This window comes from Heterocephalus glaber, unplaced genomic scaffold, assembly GCF_053883595.1.
Source record: "Heterocephalus glaber isolate CG9 unplaced genomic scaffold, H.glaber_assembly_v1.0 deba00001442, whole genome shotgun sequence".
NCBI classification, from domain to species: domain Eukaryota; kingdom Metazoa; phylum Chordata; class Mammalia; order Rodentia; family Bathyergidae; genus Heterocephalus; species Heterocephalus glaber.
In genome coordinates this window covers 52,423,759-52,451,127 of record NW_028258296.1, presented here as the reverse complement: position 1 = coordinate 52,451,127, position 27,369 = coordinate 52,423,759, and the positions used below count along the sequence as shown (strand labels likewise).

Genomic DNA, 27,369 nt, shown 5'->3' with positions numbered 1-27,369 from the left:
CTTTGGTCACAAGGAGGGCTGATTTGTGTCACTCATACTGGTCCATGGCATGGTGCTATGCAGCAGTCCAGTTCATTTATTCATCTAACTAACTCTTGTTAAACTCCATCTGTAAATCTGCAGGTGCTCATTAAGTAGTTCTTAATTAACAAATGAATGGTGAACGGAAGGAAAGCTCTGTAGAATGGTGAAATGGCATCATTTTCTATTAGAGGGTGCATTTATCCAGTTGTTCTTCCCATATATCCCTGCCCCTGCCCTAGTCTGTCACTCACCAGGAAGACCCACACACAGGCTTTGTGACTGTCACCAGCACAAAATGAATGATGTGTACAGAGCAGTTGATTTTGTTTATTCACTATTTTCAGTTTGTAAAAGTAAATGTACATTGTCAGAAATGAGTGACATACAGCCTGAACGCAAAATCTCTGATATGATTTAGTGTACACCAGATAAGAAGCTGGGTTCTTTCCAGAGTTTAGTGTAACTTCCCTAGGTCGGTATGGATTTAAAATTATTGACACAAACACCTTTTTTTGGCAGCCTGAAACATGCCTCTTAGGAATTAACCTTTCAGCACAGAAACATAGATCACATGGGCAACAAAAAGGCCCAGCACTGACCAAAAGCAAGAACAAAGCCTGAACACAACTGGATGTTTGTGTCTTTGATTTACAGATCCCACCACGAACAACGAGATCAAAGATAAAGCAGCCACAAAGGCTGATTCTCTTGAAAAGGTAAGGAATTATTTTTCCTAAAAGTGTAGATGACAAGTCAGATGATCTGAGAAAACCGTGACCCAGGTTGAGAAACATTCAAAAGAGACAGAGAGAGAGAGAGAGAGAGAGAGAGAGAGAGAGAGAGGGGAGGGGGAGAGAAATCAGGAGAGAGAAAGAGATGCTTAAAAGGCAGATGCTGATGCTAAAGCAGAGGGCTTACAGAAACATTCTGAGACCAGCTTTGGCTGGAGAGAAAGGGGTTAATCTTACCAGCCAGCTTCAACAAAACTTCCCAGCTCCTTGCTCCTCTCTAGACAGTGTGGCTTGGCAACTTCACAAACACCTGCTGACCATACAGCCATGTAGAACGAACGTCGTCTTGAAGTGAGTTCAGAAAACCTGCCTATAATTGCTAACAGGACTCTGAAGAGTATAACCTAACAATAAAAATATTTAGATTATGTTGCCCATAAAAAAAGTCAAAGACATACTCTTTCTGGCAGCAGCTCTCCCAAAATGTTGCCATATGGATTTATACATATGCAGATTTCCCCAATTAGATGGAGTGCATGCTGGTTAGTTGTCAGAGTCCAAGAGGGCTTCATTTGGAGTGAAACAAATTATAGCCCAAATTGTGTTCCTATAATTTTTTAGAAACCCAAGAAGACGATGGTGGAAGCAAATTTGGAGGACATAAAGAACACACAGCAGCGCAGCCTGGTGGATTGGAGTTACACTGAACATTTTAAACCAGAAGTACTGCTTCAGGTATTTATGGGCTTCAGTTCTTCAGGAGATGGATGGACAGGTCTGGGGAGTTGGACTGTGATTTACAACAAACAGTTCACTTCTAGGTCACTCTCTCAAATGTAGTTCAGATCAATATTCCCATTTACTTCAGCTACAAAATGAGTTCATTCCCAGATTGAGCTATGCATTCCCAGGAACTTCCCAAAATAGTTTAAAGCACACTCTCTAAAAGGATATTTTTAGAAAAATCTTAAGAAAAAAATGCACAAGACTGCTTCCATATTTCCTTTAAAAAGTAAGGCTGTTTTTAGAACAAAGTAAGGGAAGCAGCCTGTGTTAGTTACTTTTCTCTCGTAGCTGAGACAAAATACCTGGACACCCAAAGTTGGAGGGGAAGGGGTATATTTGGCTTAAAATTTGTAGAGGTTTCAGTCCATAATCGGCTGGCTTCAAGGCTGGGATGGCACACAAGCATCACCGAGAAGAAACAACATGGCGTGCACAAGGTAGCCAAGGCAACAATGGACCTTACCAGTGTCTTTCTGCCCCTTTTATCTTATTCAGGCTACTTAGGGTGGGCAGATAGCACTCACACCCTTAATCCTAGTGCCCTTGAGCCTAGCATTGCATCATGAATCAATTCCAGTTTCTCACACTCTAGATCCAGCCTGTGACCACATGAGGCTTTGGGGGTACATCTAGACCCAAACTGTAACATTCCGCCCCGGCCTCCCAAAGACTCATGCACATTCCCTTATACAAAAGGCATTTAGTCCATCTCTAAGAGTTGCCAAAGTCCTAACAGCTTCACGGTTCCATTTTTTTTTTTACCTATCCATTCAATTTTCATTACATTTCATATTTTGTGTTTTGATTAATAAGTCAATAAAAGCTGTAATGGCTAACATTTATTGAGCACTTACCATGGGGTAGGCAGTGTCTAATATGTATTACTTACTCACAACACCCCTATGATGTGGAAACTAAACAGCTGAAACTGAAGCACCTTGATAGAGTGACTTTTTGCCCATTAACAAGGTTTCTGAGTGAGAACCAGGATATAGACACACAAAATCCAGCCTGGAATGTGTGCTTTTAAATACTGTATAAAATAACAAGTAACCCTGAAACCAATTCCTTTTGTTGTTTTTAGATTTCATGCAAAAATATACACTCTTTTGGTTTCCTCTTAATTTGGAATTTATTTTTTATAAGTTTTACATCACCTATTTTTGAAGCCAGAAAGATCTACAGTCTTATGGATAACAGCAGCCTGCTACCCTCTACCTGCCTGCTTCAATTCCCAGAGGCAAAAATCTTCAATGCACTTCCTATTTCTTTTATTGTTTTTATTATCTTTATTTTTTTATTATCTTTAAATAATAGGTAAAATTTACTTAGTTTTAGTGGCAATTTGTGGCCATCATTATCAGTTGACTCCCATTTGAGAATAACCACTGTCCACACCCACCCGACACACACGCACACACACCTACTTTTACACTAGCACTTCTCCATTCTCCAATACTGTTTAACTGTATCACAATTTTTGGTTAAATCGATATTGAATTTTTATTTTTTTGTTATATAAATATGATTCACAACCGAATTGTGTGATTATATTTTTTTCTATTTTTCCTGGAATCAGTACCTGCCCTTTCCCGTATTTATTTAGTTTACTGTGAATTTATAGTTAATTTTTCCCAAAACTCTCTACCATACAGTAAATCTCCTCTCAGTCCGTTCAATAATAGATGTTCTAACAGCATTATTGTCTTAATGGTGCTTTGCCCAGATACCCTAAGCTTGGGGTACGACTCTGGTCCAGGCCTCTTTTACCATCCTCCGGCACACCCATTGCCTCTCTTTCCAATTAGACACTGCTGCCTTCATCACCTGTCTTCTTCTCTCTCAGGTCACTCTCTTTCTGGACCTTGCCTTTCACTAGCTTCCTTAATTAAGATTTATGGCAGGCAAAGTTTTGAGGCACTGAATATTTGAATGCATCTTAATTTTACCCTTACAATAACTGACAGCTTGGCTTTATATAGAATGCTAAGTTTTTAAAAATTTCCTTTGAAATATTAAAAGAAAGACCATTCCCCTCATTTCATCGTAATGCAACATGGTACAGTGAAGAGTGATAAGCTGTGGCATGTGAAAAGGTAAAAGAGAGCTCAAAGCCTGATATGAACCCAAACACTAGAACTTACAAACTCTGTGTTCTTGGACAAGTCCCTTATCCTCTCTCAGTTCCAATTTATGCTGAAAAATGAGAGCTCTGATATTTTGAAGTGGAAAAAATAATCTGAGCTACTGTCTTCCACTTCTCAGGCTGCCATAACAAAACACAGACTGTGGCTTACACAACAGAAATTGATTTTTTCAGAGTTCTAGAGAGTTGGAGACCAAGACCAGGGGGCAGCAGAGTTGGATTCTGGTGAGAGCCTGTTTCCTGGCTGGCAGATGACATCTTCTTGCTGAGTTAGCACAGAGCAGACAGGGAGAACAAACTCTAGTACTTCTTTTTGTAATAACTTTAATCCCATTATGACATCATCTAAACCTAATTAACTCCCCAAAGCACCATCTCCAAATATCAACCCACTAGGCATTAGAGCTCTACCATCCATACATTTGGACCAGAGGAGACATAACTTAGTCCATGGCACCTATTTATCTGGGGTGTTTAACGATAATAAAATGAGATGATCTATATGAAGTGATAAAAACACTACATAAATAACTGATTTAATTATTATCTACCAGCATTAATGAAGAATTTTTAGCAGATACCTGTGTGTTTTCATGCCAGAGCTGCCAAAATGCTCCATGAACTAATATCTTTTATGCTCTCACTTTTGAGCAGTTAGGAAAGCATCTTCTGAGGATTCCAACTTGACTAACAATGCAAAAATTAAGGGAGAAATAATGGGAGGCAGGGATATGCCTAGCAGGAGACTGTTGTTTTTAGGGAAAAAAAAATCAATAATGCAATTATTTTGACTTTTAGGTTCTTCAAGAAGCTTATCAGCAATATCGGTGTGTAGATTCTTATTACTATACCCAGGATAATTCTTTACTTTTAGTTTTTCATAATCCAATGAATTTACAACGTCTGCACTGTGAATATTGGAATATTGCTCTTCACTCTAATGTTGGATTCAGGTAATCAATTTAGATAGTTTAGTTAGTTAGACAGTTAAGTTAGATAGTTACGTGGGTTTTCATTCCTTAACCTAAACTAAGTGGTTTAATTTAATGAAAATATTTGTGTAGTTTCTAGATCTCATTCAGCTCATTGAATTGAATATCTACCATGCACCTTCCCTGGGGCTAAGTATTGAAGCTATACCACTAAAAGAGACAAACGTCTTTTTTGCCTTCCAGGGGGTCTAGTGGAGATGTTATTAAATTACATTTTTATTCATTTCGACTCTAATAAGACTGCCTCTGAAAGCTTTCAAGTGGTAACTACAAAACATGACAATCTGATTGCTCATTTAGATGGTGCCATTTGATCGGCGTAACATTCAAAATAAAGACAACCGATTTTTTTTTAATTAAGGTATATAGAGGTGTATTAATACGATCTCTTGAACTATAAATCTGTGGTTTTGCTTTGTTTTGTTTTTCATTTCAATAATTATGCTGTTAATTTCTTTTCCAGTCTTACTTGAGATGAGGAATGCCAATATAATTTTGAAAGAGCATTCTTATGCTAGGTTTTAAAGGTGTTGTGAATATGCAACAACTTCTAACTACCATTATACTTTCTTATTTGACTCACAGAATACATAAAAATGTCACCTTTACTTTTAAATACTTGACTGTGAGTTACATTTTTGTTATAGTTCATAACTTTAAAATATATTAGTAGATAATGATCTATAGAATACTCACACTATGAAATTTGTTGGCACTTGCTTTACTGTTTAACATGTGGTCAGTTTGTATAGATGCTCCAAGTTTTTTGTGACCCACCCGAAAATTCAATCCAGAGCTCAGTAGCAGATTCAGTTATACAGAAGAAAGAAATAGCATCTCAGAATATCCAGTCAAAAGAATAAAAAGGAGAATCATGAATAAAAATTTGTGTGACTTATAAGACATCATCAAGGGCCAGAGATTTAGCTCAGTGGTTCTGCTGCCTGCCTCACAAGTGCAAGGACCCGAGTTCAATCCCCAGTACCAAAAAAAAAAAAAAAAAGAGACATCATCAAGTAAAAGAATGTACTATGGGAGATACAGAAAGAGCAGAGAAAGAGGAAGGAAAATAAAACTTATTTAAGTAATAACAACAAACTTCCCAAATCCACAGAGAAATGAATGTTCAGAGTCATTATGTCCAAAACCCCAAACAGGCTGAACATCAAGTTATTTCCACCAAAACAATTAAAATAAAATTATGAAAAATGAAAAATAAAATTTTGAAAGCCGCACAAGAAAAATGACTTGTCACACACAAGGCAACTTTATAACATTATTAGTGAATTTCTTAGCAGAAATCTTGTAGGTCAGGAGGTAGAGAAAAAAGAGGAGAGGAGAGGAAAGGAGAGAGAGAGAGAGAGAGAGAGAGAGAGAGAGAGAGAGAGAAAGAAAAGGAAGGGAGGGAGGGAGGAAGAAAGGAAGGAGAAAGAAAGAAAGAAAGAAAGAAAGAAAGAAAGAAAGAAAGAAAGAAAGAAAGAAAGAAAGAAAGAAAGAAAAAGAAAGAAAGAAAGAAAGAAAGAAAGAAAGAAAAGAAAGAAAAAGAAAAGAAACAAAGAAAAAAAGAAGGAAGGAGAGAAAACTGCAGGCCAATACAGTATCCTTGATGAAGATAGATGCAAAAATTCTCATTAGGAGTCTGACAAACAGAATTCAACAGCTCATTGAAAAGATCGTACATCATGTCCAAGCCAATTTCATCCCATGATGCGAGGATGACTCAACATATATAAATTAATAAATAAAGCACAACATGAATAGAAACAAAACCTAAAACTCACATGATTATCTCAGAAGACACTGAAAAAGCCATCATCAAAATCCAATATCTCTTCATAAGGAAAATCCCTAATGAAAATAGATATGAAAAGATCTTACCTTAAATTGATAAAAAACACATCTAACAAATCCACAGCCAACATCATATTGAATGAGGAAAAGCTGAAAGTATTTTCTCTAAAACCAGAAATGAGACAAGGGTGCTCATAACTCCTGTTCATTAAATGCTTTAAACTTCAGCAAAAGAAGAAAAATTAATGGAATATGAATAATAAAGAAGTTAAATTATTTCTATTTGCATATGATATGATACTTTATGTATATCACCTAATTCAGAAAAATGACAGGATAGAAAACTGACATGCCATGAAGAACAGTGTTCTTTTTTTTTTTTTTTTGTATTAAATTCTTTTATTGGTACATTGTAGGTACACAACACAATTACATTTCTCATTGGGAATTGTACCTTTACATAATGCATCTTGGTTCTTATTTTTTCCCCATTCCTAGCCCTCCCTTCACGCCCTCCACCCTTCCCTATTTACAAAGGCTTTATTTCCATTTTTTCCATTTCTCAGCATTTTTCCTTTCCCTTCTTTCCTTTCCCCTGCCCCTCCCACTACCCCTACCTCTTTGGACCTTTTATTCCTATTTTACATTATCGATTATTCATTTTAATCATTGGTACATTTTAGGTATACAATATAATGACATTCATCATTGGAAATTTGCACCTTTACATAGTCTCTCTTGGTTCTTATTTTTCACCCTTGCCCAGCCCTCCCTTCAACCCCTCCAGTCCTCCCTATTTACAAAGATTTTGTTCCTATTTTTCCATTTTCTCATATTAATCCCATTCCCTTCTGTCCTTTCCCCTAGTCCTCCCACTTCCTTCCCCTTTGCCCCTTTTCTTCCTATTTCACATTACCTATTATGCATTTAGTCCTTATTTACACTTTCAGTTTCTCACACCAGAGAAACTATTCAGTATTTACACATGTGTGTCCTATTTATTTCACTTAAGAGTATTGCCTCAATGTGCATCCACTTAGCTATAAATGTCTCTAATTTCTCATTTTTTATGGCTGACTAGTACTCCATTTTATTAAAAAACTACATTTTCTTTATCCAGTCTCCAGTTGATGGGCATTTGGGCTGTTTCCAAGTTTTAGCTATTACAAACTGCGCTGCTATGAACATGGGTGCACATATATCACTGTGGTATGATTCTTTTAATTCTTTGGGGAAGATCCCCAGCAGTGGAATAGCGGGGTCAAATGAGACTTCCAGTCCTAGTTCTTTGAGGTATCTCCATACTGATTTCCACAGTGGTTGCACCAGCTTACACTCCCACCAGCAGTGGAGCAGGGTTCCTCTTTCCCCACAGCCCCACCAGCATTTGTTATTGGTTGATTTCATGATAGCAGCCATTCTTTCTGGAGTGAAGTGGAATCTCAGCATTGTTTTCATTTGCATCTCTCTAATGACCAGTGATGTTGCACATTTTTTCATGTATTTATTTGCTATTTCTACTTCTTTGTCTGAGAAACGTCTGTTCATTTCAGATGCCCATTTTTTGATTTGGTCTTTAAATTTGGGAGGTCTGATCTTTTTAAGTTCTTTATAGATTCGAGATAGTAGACCTTTGTCTGAGGAAGAGCAGGTGAAGATTTTTTCCCACATTGTGGGTTGTCTCTTCACACTGCTGGTTGTTTCTCTCGATGTGCAGGAGCCTTTTAATAAGAAGAGATCCCATTTGTTGATTGTTTGTGCTAGTTCACGGGCAACTGAGGTTTTGTTCATAAAATCTTTTCCTACACCGATGTCTTCAAGGGTTCTACCTAACCTCTGTTCCAACTGGTTCAGAGTTTCTATTTTAATATTTAGATCTCTAATCCATTTTGATTTTAGTTTAGTGCATGGTGAGAGATACAGGTCTAGTTTTAATCTTTGGCAAGTTGAAGCCCAATTTTTGCAGCACCATTTATTAAAGAGGCTATCTTTTGTCCAGTGAGGGTATTTGGCTCCTTTGTCAAAGATGAGATGGCTGAGTGTGTCTGGCGTTATTTCTGCATCTTCTAATCTGTTCCACTGGCCCTCAAGTCTGTTTCTTTGCCAGTACCATGCTGTTTTTATCACACTAGCTTTGTAGTAGAGTTGCAGGTTGGGGATTGTGATACCCCCTGCCATGTCTCTGTTACCTAGAATTGCTTTTGCTATTCTGGGTCTCTTCTTGTTCCAAATGAATTTTTGGATTGTTTTCTCGAGGTCTATGAAGTATGCTGCTGAGATCTCAATTGGAATTGCATTGAATCTATATAGCAGTTTTGGAAGTATGGCCATTTTCACTATATTAATCCTTCCTACCCAGAAGCAGGGGATGTCTGTCCATTTTCTGATATCATCTTCAATCTCTCTTTTCAGAGTGCCATAGTTTTCAGAGAAGAGGTCTTTGATTTCTTTCGTTAAGATGATTCCTAGGTATTTCAGTTTTTTGGATGCTATTGTGAAAGGAATTGTTTGTCCTATTTCTCTCTCAGTGAGTCTGTCATTCGTGTAGAGGAAAGCTATTGATTTTTGTGTGTTGACCTTGTAACCAGCTACTTGACTGAATTTGGTTATTAAGTCTAGAAGACCTTTGGTGGAGTTCTTGGGGTCTTCTATAAACAGTATCATGTCATCTGCAAATAATGACAATTTGACTTCTTCATTTCCTATCTTTATTCCTTTTATTTCTTTCTCTTGTTTAATTGCCATGGCTAATGTTTCCAGAACTATATTGAACAAGAGTGGTGATAGTGGACATCCTTGTCTTGTTCCTGATTTTAGTGTGAAGGATTTCAGTTTTTGACCATTTAGTATGATATTGGCTGTTGGTTTTTCATAGATGGCTTCTATCAGTTTGAGGTAGAGACCATCTATTCCAATTTTTTGTAGGGTTTTTATCATAAATGCATGTTGGATTTTGTCAAATGCTTTTTCTGTGTCTATGGAGATAATCATATGGTTTTTGTCCTTGGCTCTATTGATATAATGTATTACATTGATTGATTTTCATATATTGAACCATTCCTGCATCCCTGGGATGAATCGCACTTGATCAGGGTGTATGATCTTCTTGATGATCTTCTGCATTCTATTTGCCAGTATCTTATTAAGGATTTTTGCATCTATGTTTATTAGTGAGATTGGCCTATAGTTCTCTTTTTCAGTTGGGTCTTTCTCTGCTTTGGGGATCAAGGTGATGCTTGCTTCCAGGAAAGAATTTGGGAGTATTGCTTCCCTTTCAATTTCATTGAAGAGTTTAAACAGTAGTGGCAGCAGTTCCTCTCTAAATGTCTTGTAGAATTCAGCAGTGAAGCCATCAGGGCCCGGGCTTTTCTTAGTTGATAAGTTTTTAATTACATTTTCAATTTCATTGGTTGATATTGGGTTGAAGAACAGTGTTCTTGTACATCAGTAATGAACTCATTAAGAAAAAATCAGGGAAATAGTCCATTCACAGTAGCTTCAAAAAAATTAAATCCTTAGGAATCAACTTAGCCAAGAAAGTGAAAAACCACTATAATGAAAATTACACAACTCTAAAGAAATTGAAGAGAACATTAGAAAATGGAAAGACATTCCTTATTCTTGTATTAGAAGAACTAATATTGTGAAAATTGCAATATAATCAAAACTGATCTATTAATTTAAATGAATCCCTATTAAAATAATAAAAACATTTCTCACAATTCTAAAATTCATGTGATATCAGAAAGGACCCAGAGTAGTCAAAGCAATCCTGAGCAAAAAGAGCAAAGATAGAGGCATCACAATATCAGATTTTAAGTTATGCTACAAAACTATAGTAACAAATAAAACATGGTACTGGTGCAAAAACTTTCGTGTAGACCAATGAAACGCAATGAAAGACACGGAAATCATACCACATACCTAGATCCATCTGATTTTGACAAAGGGACCAAAAATTCACTGGAAAAAAGGTGATCTCTTTAACAAATGTTGTTGAGGAAACTGGATGTCCACCTGCAGGAGACTGAAACTAGATCCTTATCTCTCACTCTATACTAAAATCAAATCAAAGTGGATCAAAGACCTAGATATAAAAACAGAAACTTTAAAACTGCCAGAAGTTAACATAGGGAAAACACTTAAAGCCATTAACACAAGCAAAGATTTCTTGAATAGTACTCTAATACCACAGGAAATAATATCAAGAATCAACAAATGGATCACAACAAATTAAAAAGCTTCTCCACAGCAAAGGAAACAGTCAACATAGTGCTAAGATAATCTATAGAGTGGGCCAAGTGTTTCATTAGCTACTCCTGTGGCAGAGGACTAATATCTAGAATACATAAAGAATGCATAAGAATAAATCCCAAAAAAGTAAGTGGCCCAATTTAAAAAATGAACAGTTGAAACAGATACTTCTCAAAAGATGTACAAATGGCCAAAAAGTACATAAAAAACTGCTCAGCATTATTGGCCATTAGAAAGATGCAAACCAAAACAACACTGAAATTCTATTATATGCCAGTCAGAATGGCTATCATCACAGACTTGACAACACATACTGGCATGACTGTGGGAGGAAAGGAGCCCTTTTACACTACACTGTTGGTGGGAATATAAACTAATACAACTGTTATGAGGCTCAGTATGAAGACTCCTCAAAAAACTAAAACTAGAAATTCCTCTTGACCCATCTACACCTCTCCTAGGTAATAATGCTTCCTGCATTATGCTATAGTGAAACATGCATGCCCATGTTTATAGCAGCACAATGCACATTAGCTAATATACAAATAGTATTCAGCCATAAAGAAGAATGAAGTCATGTCATTTGCAGGAAAATAGATGGAACTGGAGAAAATCACAGTAAGGAAAATAAACCACTCAGAAAGTTAAATATCTCATGTTTTCTTAGATATAAATGAATGAGTGAATAAAATAGAGATGTTGGGAAACTAAAAGGTAGACTTAGGGGTGGGGAAGGGATTGGTGGGATAGGAAGAGGAGGATACAGAGATTGGAAATGATCCAGATATGTTAGTGCTTTTATCATTTCCCCAAAACAAACATCACTATACTGAATTACAAACATGCACTAATTTTAAAAAGTGTAAAAATTATAAATACCTCACGAAATGAATATACTCACTTGTTTTTATTGGTCATAGGTTTGGTTTCATTCTGACCATTTCATTTTATAAGTATATTTGTTCTGGTATTAATCTCCATTAGTGAAAAATATTAATCCTTTCTTCTTCAGTTGCATTTTCTTAGTTCATTCTTTTTTTTTCTCTTTTGGCTTTTTTGAGACAGGGTCTCTCTATGTAGTTAAGGTTGGCCTTGAACTCACTAGGTAGCCCAGGCTGGCCTCTAATTTGAAGAGATCTTCCTGTCTCAGCCTCCTGAGTTCTAGGATTACAGGCATGAGCCACCACACCCAGTCTTAGTTCATTCTTAATGTGTGTTTTATAAAAAGTCATGCATTCTCTCTATATTCTTCTGGTAATTACATGTATCCTTTTAAATCATATATTTAAATATTTTATATCATATCTGGAATTAATGAGCATTAATATCATTTCACAAAAATGTTAGAAGTTTTAATGTACAGTACTTTCACCCTCCAACACAAAAAAGTTGTAACATCATTTTGTAATTATCTTGAAATTTTGTATCAAATTATAAAGCAATGACTTTTATCATAAATAAGTAGCATGTTATTTACACTTAATTGTATATTTTACTACTTTCTTTCTTGACCCCTTTACTTACATCCAATGTTGTCTTTTTCCCCTTATTTTTCCTAATGCAACTGGAATACATTTGTGAGTAATTGATTCAGAACATCTCTGGGCGTAAAAAATTTCCTGAAGCATTGTATGCTTGTTCTCTATTCTGTCCTCTTCTTTAAATATTAATTTGGATGTGTCTCTGAGTCTGTGTCCCTCTTTGTAGGTCACTTATAAGAATTTTAGTTTTCATTTTACATATTTATGGAAAGGTTTGAAAAGAAAGACGTGATACCACTTGAGAATTGAAAGGGACAATTTATTTACTAATTTGAGAATAAACTTCCGGGGCCCAACATAGGAGCAGGAACACTATTTGGGGACTAATGCAGCAATGCCAACAAGAAATGATAGTGGAGTAGATCAGGTCAATGGCGGTAAAAAGGCAGGACTTGAGAGGCCAGGGATTTAGCTCAGTGGTTCTAGCACCTGCCTCACAAGTGTAAGGTCCCAAGTTCGATCCCTGGTACCAAAAAAAAAAGGTGGGACTTGATCGGGTTTTTTAATATAATATAAATATATATTTTAAAAGAATATTTTAAAATGATTTTTAAATCCTTTAATTTTCCTAACAGATTGGAAAATGCTTATGAGACAATAGGAGTAATCAAGGGTACCTTCAGGGTATTTATCCTGTTCAAAGAGAAGTATCACAGTCAGCTAAAATGCCAAAGAGCTTTAAAGTACCAGTGTGAACTAGAAGATCAAAAGTTAATTTTAGGACACTCTGAGTCTGAGATATCTATTACCTTCTAAGTGAAGATGTTAAATACCCATAATTCAGACTCTACAATTTCAGTTTAATTCCTTAAAAGGGATCAAGAATTAAAGAAAATTATGAAGTAAAGTCAGTATATAATCCATCTAGTTTTATTTTTTCAATTCTTTAGACTATACTTTTCCATAATTTGATTTAGTTACCTAAATCATGTAACTTATTTCCTCAGAAACAACTCTCCTTGGAAATTCATATTGTATACAACATTTAATCTGAAAATAATTAAACTAACCCACACAGATAGGATGAAGGGATTTGGGAGCAAAGGTAACTGATTCTTGATAAGCAGTAACTTGATGGTGGGAGCATGAAGGTATGAGCAGTTTACAAAATAGTATGTAGGGCCGGGGATTTAGCTCAGTGGTTCTGCTGCCTGCCCTGCAAGTGCAAGGACCTGAGTTTGATCCCCAGTACAAAAAAAAAGTGTGTAAAATATGGGTACTCCCAAGGCCAGCAAGCTTTATAGCACACCTACAGAGTATTTTAGTTAATCTAGTGAGCTCATCAGCTCATGGCCAGTTAAAAACGTGTATAATGTGCTATGAATGGCCCTAAAAAGAGCTCGGCCCTACCTACTCTTCAAGTAACAGTGCTGAGGGTGACTTTTTCTCAAACTCTCATTGGCTCTTTCTATCAAACCCCTTAATCCTTCACTTTAGTGAAAAGACCTCCTTTTCAAATTTGCCCATCTCTGATTTGAATGAACTTGGCCATTTTTACACCTAGGGTATATCCAAGTCTATTAAATTTATTACTTGTGCAGTTTAAAATCAGTTCATTTTTTGAACATTTCATTTACACAGTATCTATTTATTGACTTTAATATTGACTCACTTGCCATCTGTTCTTCTTTGTCTTATTCAGGAATTATTTGGAACTTGTTGCTGACTCCATTCAAGATTGGATCACAAAAGAGGAAGCTGTGTATCAGGAATCTAAAATGGCTGAGGAACTCACTAGGACCAAAGGTGAGACAGAATTGAAACCCTCAGCTAGTGCCAAAAATTATTAGCCCCTCAAAGATACTTCTCTCAAAAAATCTGAAAGTATCCAGTTCAGTTAATACCTAGAATAAAGTCCAAAGATACTTTATTTCTTACATTAATCAAGACTGGATTTTTCAAGATTAAAAACAGTTGCCCACAAAATTCCTGTGACTCTTCTTTTTCTGTAATAAATAGATATCTGCATTCCAAATATCATGAAATTATTCCTGTATGGGATAATGGAATTGTGTATTATATTGACCTTACTACCTGTCAAATCTGGAAGATTTGATCTGTAGATCAAATGCTATGTATTAAGGAAATTATAAGTGTCTTTATTGGTAGGATTGGTGAGTTAAGCTAAGATGTGTTCATAATATATGAAGTTAATTCATAGTTATTGAGTCTCCATTGAATAACTATACATTCTATTGATGAGATTCAAGCAAGACCTTCCTTAGAACAACACCCATAGGGATCCTGAGGCTACCTCACAGTAGGAGTACAGAGATAAAGAAAATTCTTGGAGGCCTATGGCAAGAACTAGACAGGGTCTTGGATCAATACATACCTTTTGTTGTTGTTGTTGTTGTTGTCATTGTTGTTGTTAATTTCCACAACTTTGGGCCAATATGGAGGAAAAGAGAAGAGAGTGACAAAGAAAATAAAGTAGATTTTTAGAAGGATTCTTGATTAATAAAAGAAGTGGAGGGGCTGGGGATTTAGCTCAGTGGTGCTGCTGCCTGCCTTGCAAGCACAAGGTCCTGTGTTTGCTCCCCAGTACCGAAAAAAAAAAAAAAAAAAAAAGCTATGTAATTTCCATAATTCTTGCCACCTTTCTTAATTACCAGAGAAGTTTGTACATGGCCTAATTTTCAAGTAAAACTTAAACAAAATTGATGATGAATCATTTACCAAATCCACCAAATGGTTGTATAATCCATAGCTCAGCTTATTCCTAGTGGGGATCATGTATAGCACTAAGTTCCAAGAGAAATGGATGGGATTGTTTAAGAAATAAAGTTAAGGCTGCCCTCTCTCACTTAAGTCTGCAGCCATACTTACCCCATATGCAAGTAAATTGATAAGTTGGCTTCCTTTTCTTTATAGTGCCACTGAACAAACCAAAAGTTTAATGCATAGATAGCTCTAGAAATCAAGAAAATGGTCGATTTGGTATTGAAATGCACCTCATGGGTGTTGCATGCATTTAGAGTCCGCTCAGTCGGAAAAGATACAAACCTTCCAAGCAGAATGCCTACAATGGAAAGAGAAGGAATATGATTTAATATGATGGAAAAGTTAGATATGCACTGTGTGGTCTGGAGGTATTAAACTAAAATTAATTAGGTGGAAGTTTTAGGGCAAGAGATTAAATTCAATAAAAGCTTCAACGTATCAAGAATGGAATGCACTGTCTCCAGGGACTATAACAACTTCACCCCAAGTGGCTGCACTTCAGAGGTCCGTTCTGGAGATAGCAAGAAAGCGTTTAGAAATGAATGAGGTGCTGAATTTGACAGCCTTCGAGATCTCCAACTCAGAGATTTAGTTCTTCTATACTTTCAGGGGAATGCTAAGAAGTTTAATGTTCTCTGATTGTAGGTAACAAAGTAATCAACAAAACAGAAGTAACAGATCAAGAACAGGAGAAAGAGAAAGAAAAGATTTCTTTTATTTTAGAAGGCTCTCTGAAGGTAATCCAAAGAAAAATAAATAATGCTGATTAATCACAAATCCAAAAGTACTTGGTGGTGGAGAGTTGTGTGAAGTACTAGGGAATGACCTTGTGTGCTAAACCTTCACCAATAATTAAAAAGAAAGGATTGTCTCCACCAAACTGTGTCTTTTATCAGATAAACTTTTAAGAGTATCTGTGTTTTATTTATTTTTATAGGGGCCGGGGATTTAGCTCAGTGGTGTCGCCGCCTGCTGTGCAAGCGCAAGGACCCGAGTTTGATCCCCGGTACCAAAAAACAAAACAAAACAAAAAAACCTCTTTCTGTTTGTTTATGTTTATATAACCACAAATCAGGGCAATGCCTTGTTCACAGTTGGCACACTTATTACTTTCTTTTTACAGGGACTTGTTTTTGTTTGTATATTTTTAATTACAAAAGTGATATATGATTTTGTAGTAATTCAAAATGATGCTGGGCTATATCCTAAATTCCAGAGATAAGAAATATTAAAGTTCTGGCATGTTCTGTGCTCATACAAGCACACAGCACAAATATGTGAAGGGGTGGGAGGGCATTTTGTTTGTTTATGATTGAGGTTTTATTTGTTTTTAGACTTCTGTTCCCATGGAGTTTTGTGTCACCTTTCTGTCACCCTGTGGAGTCTGGCATTCTCCAGCCCAGAAGCTCTGCAAATCCAGTGATTTAGGGGCTTTTAAGGAGGCTTCATCATGTAGGTTTGATCAATTATTAACTCAGTCTCCAGCTCCCCTGGTGTCTGAAAGTGCCAGGTTTCTCACTGGCAGGATTTTATCTTTGTGGTGACCAGCCCCCACCCCATCTTGAAGAAATCTAAGAGTTTGCCAAGAGTTGCTTCATTAGTACAAAAGATCCTTCTATCATTCATGAAATTCCAATGGATTTAAGGGCTCTATGCCAGGATCTAGAAATGAAAACCAAGTATGCAATTCTTATTATATCATAATATCATGGTTTCCATTAAACTGAGTTTTTACTTATCTGAAAAATGGCTTTATTTTGCTCCTATTCATCAAACACTGTTTTCATTTATAAAATTCTTGGTTGAATTCTTTATTTCCTGTTAGCATTCTGGAGATATTATTGTACATTCTCTTTGCTGGCTTTGTTTCTGTTTTTAAAAATTGATTTTCAGTCTTTTATCTTTTTTGCTCTCTCTAGAAAAATAAAATGTGCATATATGTAAATACACAATTTTATTATCAGTGTCATTGATATATATTTGTATAGCACACAATTTACAAATAATAAAACTATTTACAGTGTTCTGTACTACAAATTCTAGTTACTGAAAGACAGGATGTATGGTACAAAATTTATAAATAACATTAAAATGCTTAATACTTATTGTGAACTTAATGATTTTCAAAAATATTGTTTTGAAATACTTTGGATTTAATGCTAAATTCTTATATTCTTAGCCAACTACAGTTTATAATTGACAATTTCCAATTGACATATAATTTTAACATGAATGTTGATTAATATTTCAATCATGTTGATAAGACAAAAGTGAAAGAACAAAAGGTCACGTCCCAGTAGCTCATCAGTGACATGTACAACTCCTGGGCTGAATCAAGTAATAGCTTTTGAGTACTGGATGAATACTTTCACGGTTTTTGTGCTAGTTACAATATTCTCTCCATCATTTTCTTTGCTGTAGATAATCAACAAATAATCAGTAAATCCCTGGTTGGTACATTGGCTGATGTCTGTAGCGTAAACACTTCCACAGTGGCTGACTTCAGACAACCACAGTGGCACCCTAGAATGCTGAGCTGGACACAGTGTGCAGTAGTGTTACCAGATGAAGCATCTCACAGGGCTTCCTTCCAGGCTCTTGGTGTCCTGAACAAAGAATTGGGCACAACACATGGAAGAGGCAGCAAAAGTGGACCTTCGTTGAAGGCAGAAAATAAGTGTGCTCTGCAGAGTGAGAGTTGAGCACTGAAAAGGCTCACGGTGGCCTTGATTATAAGTAACAGGGGTCTTTTATTTTTGATCAAGATTCCAAATTCCTCCCAGAAGGCTGTCCTAGTATATTTGACAGCTCATGCTGAGTTGGGTCCTCTGTGTTGACTGTGCGTGTCCTTTTCCTCTGTTACAATTCTATCCCTGAGGTGCATCCCATATGGACAAGTAGATAATGAGTTTATTCATGGCCAAATGTTACTTTCAGACACTCTGAGGTGTTTCTGCACCTGCCCCTGAGTTGGGAGTTTCCCCAGTTGCTACTTTAACTGTGGCTATTATTTTGGGAGTTAAGAGAGGCAGGTCCCTGGCAGGACCAGGATCCTTAATGATTGATGGAGAAGTGGTCCTAGCCAGTGATTGATAGGAAGACATGCTCTAGGTCATGCTAATGACTATTCTAGTAGCACATCATTGCATAGTACCATGTTTCTACAAAATTGGTAACATTGATACAAATAACCTCAAGAGCATAGATAATAGTGAAATATAGCAAAGTAGCTCTATAAACAATAATGAAACATAACAAAGAAGTTGTGAACTGGTGAGTTTTGAGTATTTATTGCCTTTGCTTTAAATATTTTATTTAATTGTGCATTTGGTGATGATGGTTGTGGTGAACAATTGGCTCATAAAATTCTTAAGGATTTAACAATAAACTCTTTCAGGTCAATATGAATCAGGTCTAGCAACCATTGTTATTTCCTGCTTTTGATTCACTGCTCTGAAAGTATCTCAGGCATTATCCGCTCAAATACTACCTTTTCAAAAGTTCTAGCTCACTTTCAAGACTTTCAAATTTGCCTCATCATTTTAGATACTCCCTTCTTTCTTACTTATACTTTTAATGCTTATTTATTTATTTAAACACATTAAAACTTATTTTATGTTATTATTTTATATATTCTCTTATTTCATTATTCCAGTGCCTATGGTCTTTGGAGATATACTTTCACACTTTATTTCTTCTGGTTCTTTCTCAAAGAGACTTATCTCCTCATGTTTGCTGATTTTAATTTGTGCAATCATATCAACTCATAACTTTTTTAAAATAAAATTTTAAATCAATGTGCACAAACCTGTGTGAGGACAGGCTTGAGGCCAGGAGTTCTTGGGACAGACACCCACTCCCTACCCCACTGCTGAGTCCCAGAACCAAAGAAGCAGGCTAGCATTCTCATGATTGTCTATAAAGAAATATTTGTTTCTAGTTCACCCAACAAAGGTAGATTTAAGAAAAAAAAATACCAGCTTTCTTCAGAGGCCTCTGGTCTGTTCCCCCAGGTTTTGTCTCTACCCTTCATGATCCATTAAAACAAAGGTTTAGGCTGTTAGGGATGGTAAATTCTTGTCTTTAGTCCTCACGTACTACATGTATCTTATGGGATAAGTGCTTTTGCATATCCTTTTCTTTTCTGCTAGCTCAATTATGCATTACAATGATTTTTTAAAAATATTTTATCCATTGTTTTTTAAAAATCTTGTACCAGGAATGTTTCTCAGAACATCTAATCTTCCATACTGCTGATAAACTAACTTTAGGGCTTAAATTAAGGATAAATTACATGCAAAGAAAGATAAGAGATAGGGAGACCAGCAAAACGTCTACAGTCCGGGCTAAAGATAATGAAAGATGGAACTAAGAAAATTACAACAGAGCATGAGAGATGAAGCTGAATTGTAGAAGTATCCCTGAGGAATACTGACAGGATTTAGTATATAGAAGTTGGGTAGGAGAAAGAATCAGGGATGTCTCCAAGGCTCCTAGCTCAGTGTTTTGATTTGTCAGAGCTACCATTTGCAAAAGTCACCTCAAAAGTTTTGCCAAAATGGACCCGAATGGAATGCATATTTAACTTTTCTCAAAAAGTCGATTACGTTTTTAAAATGTATTTTTAGGCATGGAAAGAAGAGCAGGAACGGTTAGCAGAAGAGGAACGTTTACGAGAAGAAGAGATAGCAGAAAAGAAGAGCAAAGATGCCGGTAAAAAGAAAGGCCATGATAAAACAGAGAACGAAGATAGTAGGTCTTTGAAGAAAAAGTCTCCTTCTAAGGACAAAGCTAAAGAAGAATTAATAATAATCTCAGAAGCATCAGAGGAGGCCCTGCCCCAACGAGAACCTGAGATGCAGTATCCAGTAAGATCAATCCTCTGAAAAGTCTATTTGGGTTATTTCTCCTGGGGGAAAACAAGATTTCTTCCATTTTTCATGAGTTCAAACCTGTATTCCACCTTCCTATAAGAAAACTTTCTTTCCAAACAGAAACACTCTCGGGTCAGTTTTTCTTGATTGTCATGAAACCAGGTTACTCAAGGGTAGACATATGACACAGAAGCCATCATGTAGGTACATGTAAATAAGCAATGGTAATAAAGCAACACAAAGGTTGGCTTTGTCTAAAATGATAGGACTTGCTAAGCACATTGGATTGCTACTCTACAAGCACCCATGTTTCCAGTTTGTATGCTTTTGTAAGACCATCTCTTTGCTAAGTAATCCTTCAAATAGCTACTTATGAGGAAAATCTAGTGAGAAAAAAATGGAAAGAAATATAATAGTATCTTTCCTTTGTAGCTATTATTCTAAAACATTTGTTCTCAAATTTTAGCACATACAGGTATCCAAATCACTTGGAGCTCCGGTAACAACATTTAACAAAGCATGTCTTTTACATATGATCTCCAACAGTTTCAAATGGCAATGTTCTGCAAAATATCAGTTCACTTTAAACAGAAAATTAGCTGATGAATGACACTTCAATTTCTTCTCATATTGCATGATAATAGTACAACAATTTGACTTGGACGAGATTTTAAGGATATTCTAATGAGTTTAAAACCATAGACCTCTTTCAACTCTGCTTGTCATTATAATACCATAGAAGTTACTAAAGATTATATGGACTCTAGCCTCTAAGCTGACAAAGTGATAGACCTATTATTTATCAGAAATTTAGTTTATGGCAGCGTTAGTTGGCTAACACTGATAAGTTGTTTTTGTCAGTTGCAGTTCCATGCTCAAAGGATGATATTTTTTCTTCTAGTTTCGAGGATACAACATGGGAGATACACCTATACAAATCTCTGGGGCAAATTATTATCTGTATCCTTCTGATGGAGGGCAGATTGAAGTAGAAAAGACAACCTTTGCAAAAGGTATATTATGAAAGCAATTGGTTAATAGTTTGAAAGATGTTAACACATCTCAGATAATCATGAGACCTTGTACTCTTCCATGTGGCAGATGAAATTGTTGATGTACCCACTGTGATTCATGTATGCACCACACTCAGCATCTTCAGATTTTTTATTCTTCTATTTTAATTTACTCTACAAGGCATAGGCCACTCAGAGTTACTCTTGGACATATTGATATGACCATTCCAGTTATTAAAATACTTCTATGTGATTTGTAAATAGTGTATTAGTAACTGCAATAAGCAAATACATAATGAATAATATTACTTTCAACACATACTGTTAGCTCAGAAACCAAGTATATGATGTGAGTTTGCAACATTTTTCTGGTTTGGGCTCTGGAGCACAGAGCTTGGGGGCCTACTGCTGCTATTTTAGCTCTTATTAAGATGTACAAATGCATACAATGTATTGAATCTCCCGCGGCTCCAAGTACAGTATTTTCATCCTAAATTTACCAGTTTGGACATATAGCTCAGGCAAAGTTGACAATAAAAGGCTGGACTTTTAAAAAGAGAGGGAAAAACAGATAGTTGAATAAAAATGAATGAGAGCACTAAAAGAGAATGAGTTATTAGAAAAATAACTTTTATAATAATAATTAATATAGTTAATATAGGCAACACTAATTATTTTTATAAGTTGCAAAACCCTTTTGTATTACCTCATTTGATGAATCATAAAGTTGATTCTGGGCACGCATTGCCTCAACACATTTATTTTGGTTTGAGATACAACTAGAAGGCCTGCAAGTATCTCCTCCATCCGTGCCCCTTACGACATCCTTCGTTTATGAAGATATTCCCAGGTATTCCACTCGGTGATCTGAATTCTGTGCTGCACTATGTGACTGTCTGGTCAGACGGTTTCATGTGGCAGCCTAATCAGACTATCTTATTCCATGGCTCTTCCCTAGGCTCAACGTTTATCAAAGTGAAAGTGAAAAAGGACAAGCATAATTTTATAATTCACCTAAAAGACCCGAAGAGTTTGGCGAAAAAACAAAGCAAAGAAGAAATTTATCCTTCAGAAGAGAAAGAAAAAGATGAGGAACAAAATCTTGAAGCAAGTAAGCAGCTGCGCCTTTGTGGTTAATACGCCAGCAATGTGTCAAGCCTGTCCCCCAGCAAAAATGCATGAGCCTCCCTTGCACTTGCAATTTGTTCAGATAATACTGTCAGGGTCAGGGGAGGTCTCCCTGAAGAAGAGCTGGAGACCTCAACTCACCCCACCCATGAGTAGGTTCACTGGCTTCTGTCACAGGAAAGGATTTCAAGATGCATCAGTAAGAGGCAGAGACAGGTTTATTGGGTACAATTGAAAAACTACAGACTCAGAGAAAATAGGTTGTGGGCCCTCAAAAAAGAGAGCACCCTCAAGTTTCATGGTGTTTAATTAATAGACATCTACTTGTACCTCTCACCTCTAAGCAGGTAAAGACCTTCATGGTCTGGAGTTGGGGTATTTATATGGGGTATTTATACGTTTCAGGGGTGTCCTCAAGATGGATAATCTAAGTTGTATATTCTTAGTGTCTGCCAGGTGACCTGTCAGTGGGCTATGTGTTTGAAGTTTAGAGATATCAATACAATGCCGTTTCTTTGAGAGTGGAAGCCTGTGGAATGTGTGCATCTACTGCATCACAAGAAAAACAGGCCCAATTTACAGTGAAAGGCACAGGTTCACTTTACAGGTGAAAGGCACAGGGCCAATTTGTATGTTTGACTCTTAGGAATTGTGGAGAAGGGGGGAGAAGGCATTGTAACCTTGGGTAACTTTGTGCCCCGAAGTTATAGTTTTCTTAAAAGTATGATTTTAAAATACTGATTTTCTTTGTCTCTGTCCTGTCATTATTTCTCCTATCCTACCTCAGAATCTGAGGTGCTTTGCCATTCTGCTTAGATACATTTCCCTAGTGGAGTGTAGAGATGCACTGCATACCTAGCTTGTCTCTCTGGGCTGGTGACCGGGTTCTGTTGTCTCCGGGCAACAAGCCCTTGATTCAGGTGCCATGCAGCCACCCCCTTCCCGGCCAGCTACCTTCATGCAGCAACACTTGCTCTGTAATGTCCATCCTCTCATTAATTTTGATTTGTACACCTGCACTCAGTACAGACTCCAAGACCCAGAGTCCTCCTGAATTGGTTCCTACTGAAATTTACTTGCTTGCCAATATTCATTTCAACGATATCTTTCTTCCTCTCAGTTCTCTCTGAAGCACCAAATTTCCTAGGTTTCAAGAACAACAGAAAAACACAAATTTGGCCATGAAAGTCATTACCTACTTAAAGGCGGGAAGTAGGAGAGGATCTCTATTAATTAAACATCATGAAACTTCCTGATAACACCAAGGAATATCTCTGGACAACACCACTGCTTCCTGTCTAGAGTTGTATGATTTACACCTGCAAGCGGAGATGATTAATCATTAAAATACTTTCAAGTCAAGTCCAGTTAGGGACAGGATCAGTAGCTAAATATTGCTTATAAGTTTGTTACAGTGACATTATCCAAACACAAGAGCACGATGTTTGACGAGTATGAATGTACCCAAGAACTTACCACATAAAAGTGTAAATCATGTTTCTTTGTCGTAGCTGATACCAAAATAAATTATTATAAAAATTTTAAAATATACAAACATTTAAAGAAGATAACAGTTAAGCCGGATTTGGTGATGCATACCCATAGTAGCAGGACTTGAGAAGCTGAGGTGGGAGGACCAAGAGTTGGAAGTCACCCAAGGCAACCTAGTGACTTCAAGGTCAACTTAGAATACATAGTGAGACTCTGTTTTAAAAACCGAAAAAAAAAAAAGATAACCATTGCTTATAATTCTACCACCCTGATAATAGCGACTATTCATAGTGTACTTTCCTATTCACTAAATATTCTTTGAAAACAAGATTTTTAAATAATTGATATACGTTATATCATAATGTATATCAATTATTTTCATGTTTTTACATATTTGGGTGGTTTCTACTAAAATATATCCATACATATACTAATTTAATCATTTGCTCTTTGCATAGTTAAATAATATCCAACTTTAGCTCTAATGTTAAACATTTTAGTCTGAGATTATCATTTTTAATTTCAGCTTTATTTTACTTAAAGTTTGGTCATAGCACCGTGGATTGCCACCCATTTCTTAGTTCTATTGTACTGGCTTTTAACTTCTGGATTAGAATTTGCTAAACTGTTGTAATCTGAGAATCAAGCTCTAGCTTCAGCTCAGATAATTTTTCTTTGATTTTGATTTAATTTTTCACTCACCTTCATTGTTCCTTTTTCTTCCTACCACAATATGCAAAAATTTAACTTCCAAATCTCATGTCTTCGTCATGATTTCTTTCTATATCAATGCTCTCCCTGCAAAAAAAGTAAGATAGATGATAGATAGATAGATAGATAGATAGGTAGATAGATAGATAGATAGATAGATAGATAGATAGATAGATACATACATACATACATACATACATACATACATACATACATACATAGCAGATGCTGCCCTGGGCTTTGAGCTACTTTTATCCCTTGACTTTTCAAGAAATCTTTGTTGAATCGCAATAATAACCATTCTCCACTTCAGGTCGTCTGTCAAACACTTAATGGCTTGATTAAGGAAGCATGTTTTTGAATTCTAGAAAGTGCTTTAAAAGTATATTTATGTGCTTGAGAAATCAAGCGTTTTCTCTCCCATAATATTTATATTTTTGAGCATGTGTTCTGTTTTCTTGTTTTCTGAGTAATATCCCTTTCTCTGTCCACACAGCTCCCTTCAATGGCTTATTTCAAAGTAATTTTCTTCAATGGGCTTGTTTCAGAGTAATTTTCTTCAAAATACTACCAATAGACCCCCATTAATAATGCGTGAAGATGCCTATTCCCCTGTACCCTGATTAACACTAAGCATTATCTTTTATTATATATTTTATTTTAATGCATCTTTAGTTTCCATCAAAACTGACAGAAAGAAGCGCTGAGATTTCCCATATATTGCATGCCCTTACACATGCATGACCTCCTCTCACCTGCTATCGAGTTTTAGCAGGCATCACAGTCACCTGAAACTCCAGTAAAAGAACACTTAGGTTTTTTTTAAAAAAAAAAATGTCTCCTGCTCTCATCTTCCTAATTCTTCCCTACTTCTGATATCCCTGAGTACATGCATGGTAGGGTCCCAACCAACTATTTTAAATTGATTGTGATAGACCAACTAAGACCCTGAGCCCCAGCCTTCCCAGTAAGTTTTGCTTACATTGCTTTTAAATAAAAATGAAAATGTCTTTGATTTAATTTTGTCTTTTAGAAGTATCTCATGCAGAGGGTAAAGCTGTCAGCAAGTTTGGATCTTTTTCTGCCACCTTAGAAAATGGAATCTGCCTCTCAATAAGTTACTATGGAGCAAGTGGAATGGTGCCAGGTGAAATAAATGCAAAAGAAAAGATGTGTGTCCCATGTCCAGAGTCACTGCCCACCCTCAGTCTATACACTGTCAATAAACTGGCTTAGTTTAATGCTTCTTATAATTTGTTTTACAAGATGAAGATATAAGGAGTGTGTGTGGCACATATACATATGTGTACATACATATGTTTACATATGCATATATATCATCTTTCATATATGGCAAATGACAATATAGCATTGGCTTTTCAGTGGCATTTGTCATGTACATAATCTTTCATATAATTGCATATACATGTAAGATCATGTGTGTATACACACACACATACATATTCCACTTAACTTTGTTAACTAGCCCATGAAAATAATTCTGAAGGTTGGTGCCAAAGAAAGCATAACTTACCAAGAAAGCCTTTTGGTTTTCTACAGAATAATATTTTTATGAATTCTGGGATTGTACAACTGTTCGGAGTGCTTCAGGACATTAGTCTTAAAGGAGCTATTCATTGAACATCTTGAAGGATTTCTCTCCTCCTCTTTCAATAAATAAATTCCTCAACTGGAAGCTATTTCCTTTCAGACCACAAAATAATATTTCACTTTACCAAGAACCAATTAGGAAATCTGTGGGTTCCTATGCATTTTAAAGGGATCTAACCACAGCATATTTTTTAAAAGCATTACAAAATCAAAAGGTAATCCCTACGCTGTAAACCTCAAAACTGTGTTAGTGCACACCGTGGTGATCCAGGTGTCTACCCTACTCTGTAGCTCTTTTTCTGTAGAAACAGTATTACCATGGATCATGATTACTGGCTTCTTCATATAGTTTCAAGGGTCTCTAGCACCATAAACAGGAGATGCCAAAAAGCAGTTAGAAATATGTATCTGGGACTGAGAGGGAAGATCAGGTAAATGTTTGAGTCAATAGCAGGTAGAGGCTGTGTAGAGCCCCAAGAGTTAGTAAGATTATCTGGATCTAATACTATATGTAGAGATGCTCAGCCCTGGCTGGGTAGCATAATTACAGGCTTTCACAAATGTACCTTCCTGAGCCTCATCTTCTGTGAATCTGACTCGGTACATCATGTGGGCCTGAGCAGTTGTTTTCAATTCCATGAATATTATAATGAGATATCATAATAATAAACTAAGGGGCTGACCAAAAAGGAAGAGTCAATAAAGAACACTGAGGAAAAATTGACCAGAGCAGTAAGAGATCCAGGAGTGGTGTCTTGGAACCCAGAGGGAATAGAATTTGAGATGAAAGAGATGCTCACCACTAACTCCTCCTCTCATCTGCTCTCACCTTAGAATCCCAGCAATCCTTTACAACCGGGAAGAAAACACATCTTCCACAGAGAACTTTTATCATCTCAGCTAAAAATAACATTTCTTTCCTGGCTTTTCTTGTTTGCACCATTTCTTGCATTTCTATTTAACCTGTCCTTGTATTGTGCTATTTGGGTTCAGATCTTACATGTTGATAGGACTTTTACTTTTTTCATATATAATGAATGGAAGATTATTTCTCTACCATTGAGAAGTTTATAGTGTAGATGGAAAGGCAAGAACATGTGACATAATGACTCAATTAATCAAGCATACTAAAGTATTAATAATCTTTGAAATTTTCTACCTACAATCCTCCTGACTCTCAAATCAACTATATTACCCCTGAAATATATCCAACTGATAAAACACATTTAGGAAGGCAAAAACTGTTGACAATTTATATAAACTTTGAGATGTAAATGTTATGAGTGTTTAATTTACTCATTTTTCTCTTTTCTTGTTTATAGAGGAAAAGGACCCTGAATTGGAGACAGTGTTGAATATCCCTTCAGCACTTACTCCAACAGTGATCCCCACTATAGTGAATATTCCTCAAGGCAAAATAAAAGGGAAAGCAAAAGGCAAAGAAAAACCCAAGGAATCCCTTAAAGAAGAGGAGCACACAAAAGAAGAAGAGAAAAAGGTAAATGAACCTTGCCACAGATTCCCAAACCCTGTTTGTGCCTCAGTGTTGACT

At 36.3% G+C, this 27,369-nt stretch overlaps 1 protein-coding gene across 10 annotated transcripts in view; it reads left to right on the top strand.

Moving 5' to 3' along the window:
- Window positions 1–27,369, top strand: part of Spag17 (sperm associated antigen 17) — a 210,235-nt gene that overhangs the window by 101,501 nt on the left and 81,365 nt on the right. For all 10 annotated transcript variants that reach the window (XR_015452066.1, XR_015452061.1, XR_015452062.1 and 7 more), the window contains 10 exons: window positions 679–740; window positions 1,377–1,490; window positions 4,486–4,640; window positions 13,908–14,011; window positions 15,635–15,726; window positions 19,618–19,857; window positions 20,765–20,876; window positions 21,835–21,987; window positions 25,240–25,353; window positions 27,140–27,315. Coding sequence is in view for 1 of the 10 variants with exons in the window: in XM_021265754.2 (XP_021121413.2) it covers window positions 679–740; window positions 1,377–1,490; window positions 4,486–4,640; window positions 13,908–14,011; window positions 15,635–15,726; window positions 19,618–19,857; window positions 20,765–20,876; window positions 21,835–21,987; window positions 25,240–25,353; window positions 27,140–27,315 (1,322 nt within the window). In the remaining 9 variants the exon portion in view is untranslated. The remainder of the gene's footprint in view (window positions 1–678; window positions 741–1,376; window positions 1,491–4,485; window positions 4,641–13,907; window positions 14,012–15,634; window positions 15,727–19,617; window positions 19,858–20,764; window positions 20,877–21,834; window positions 21,988–25,239; window positions 25,354–27,139; window positions 27,316–27,369) is intronic.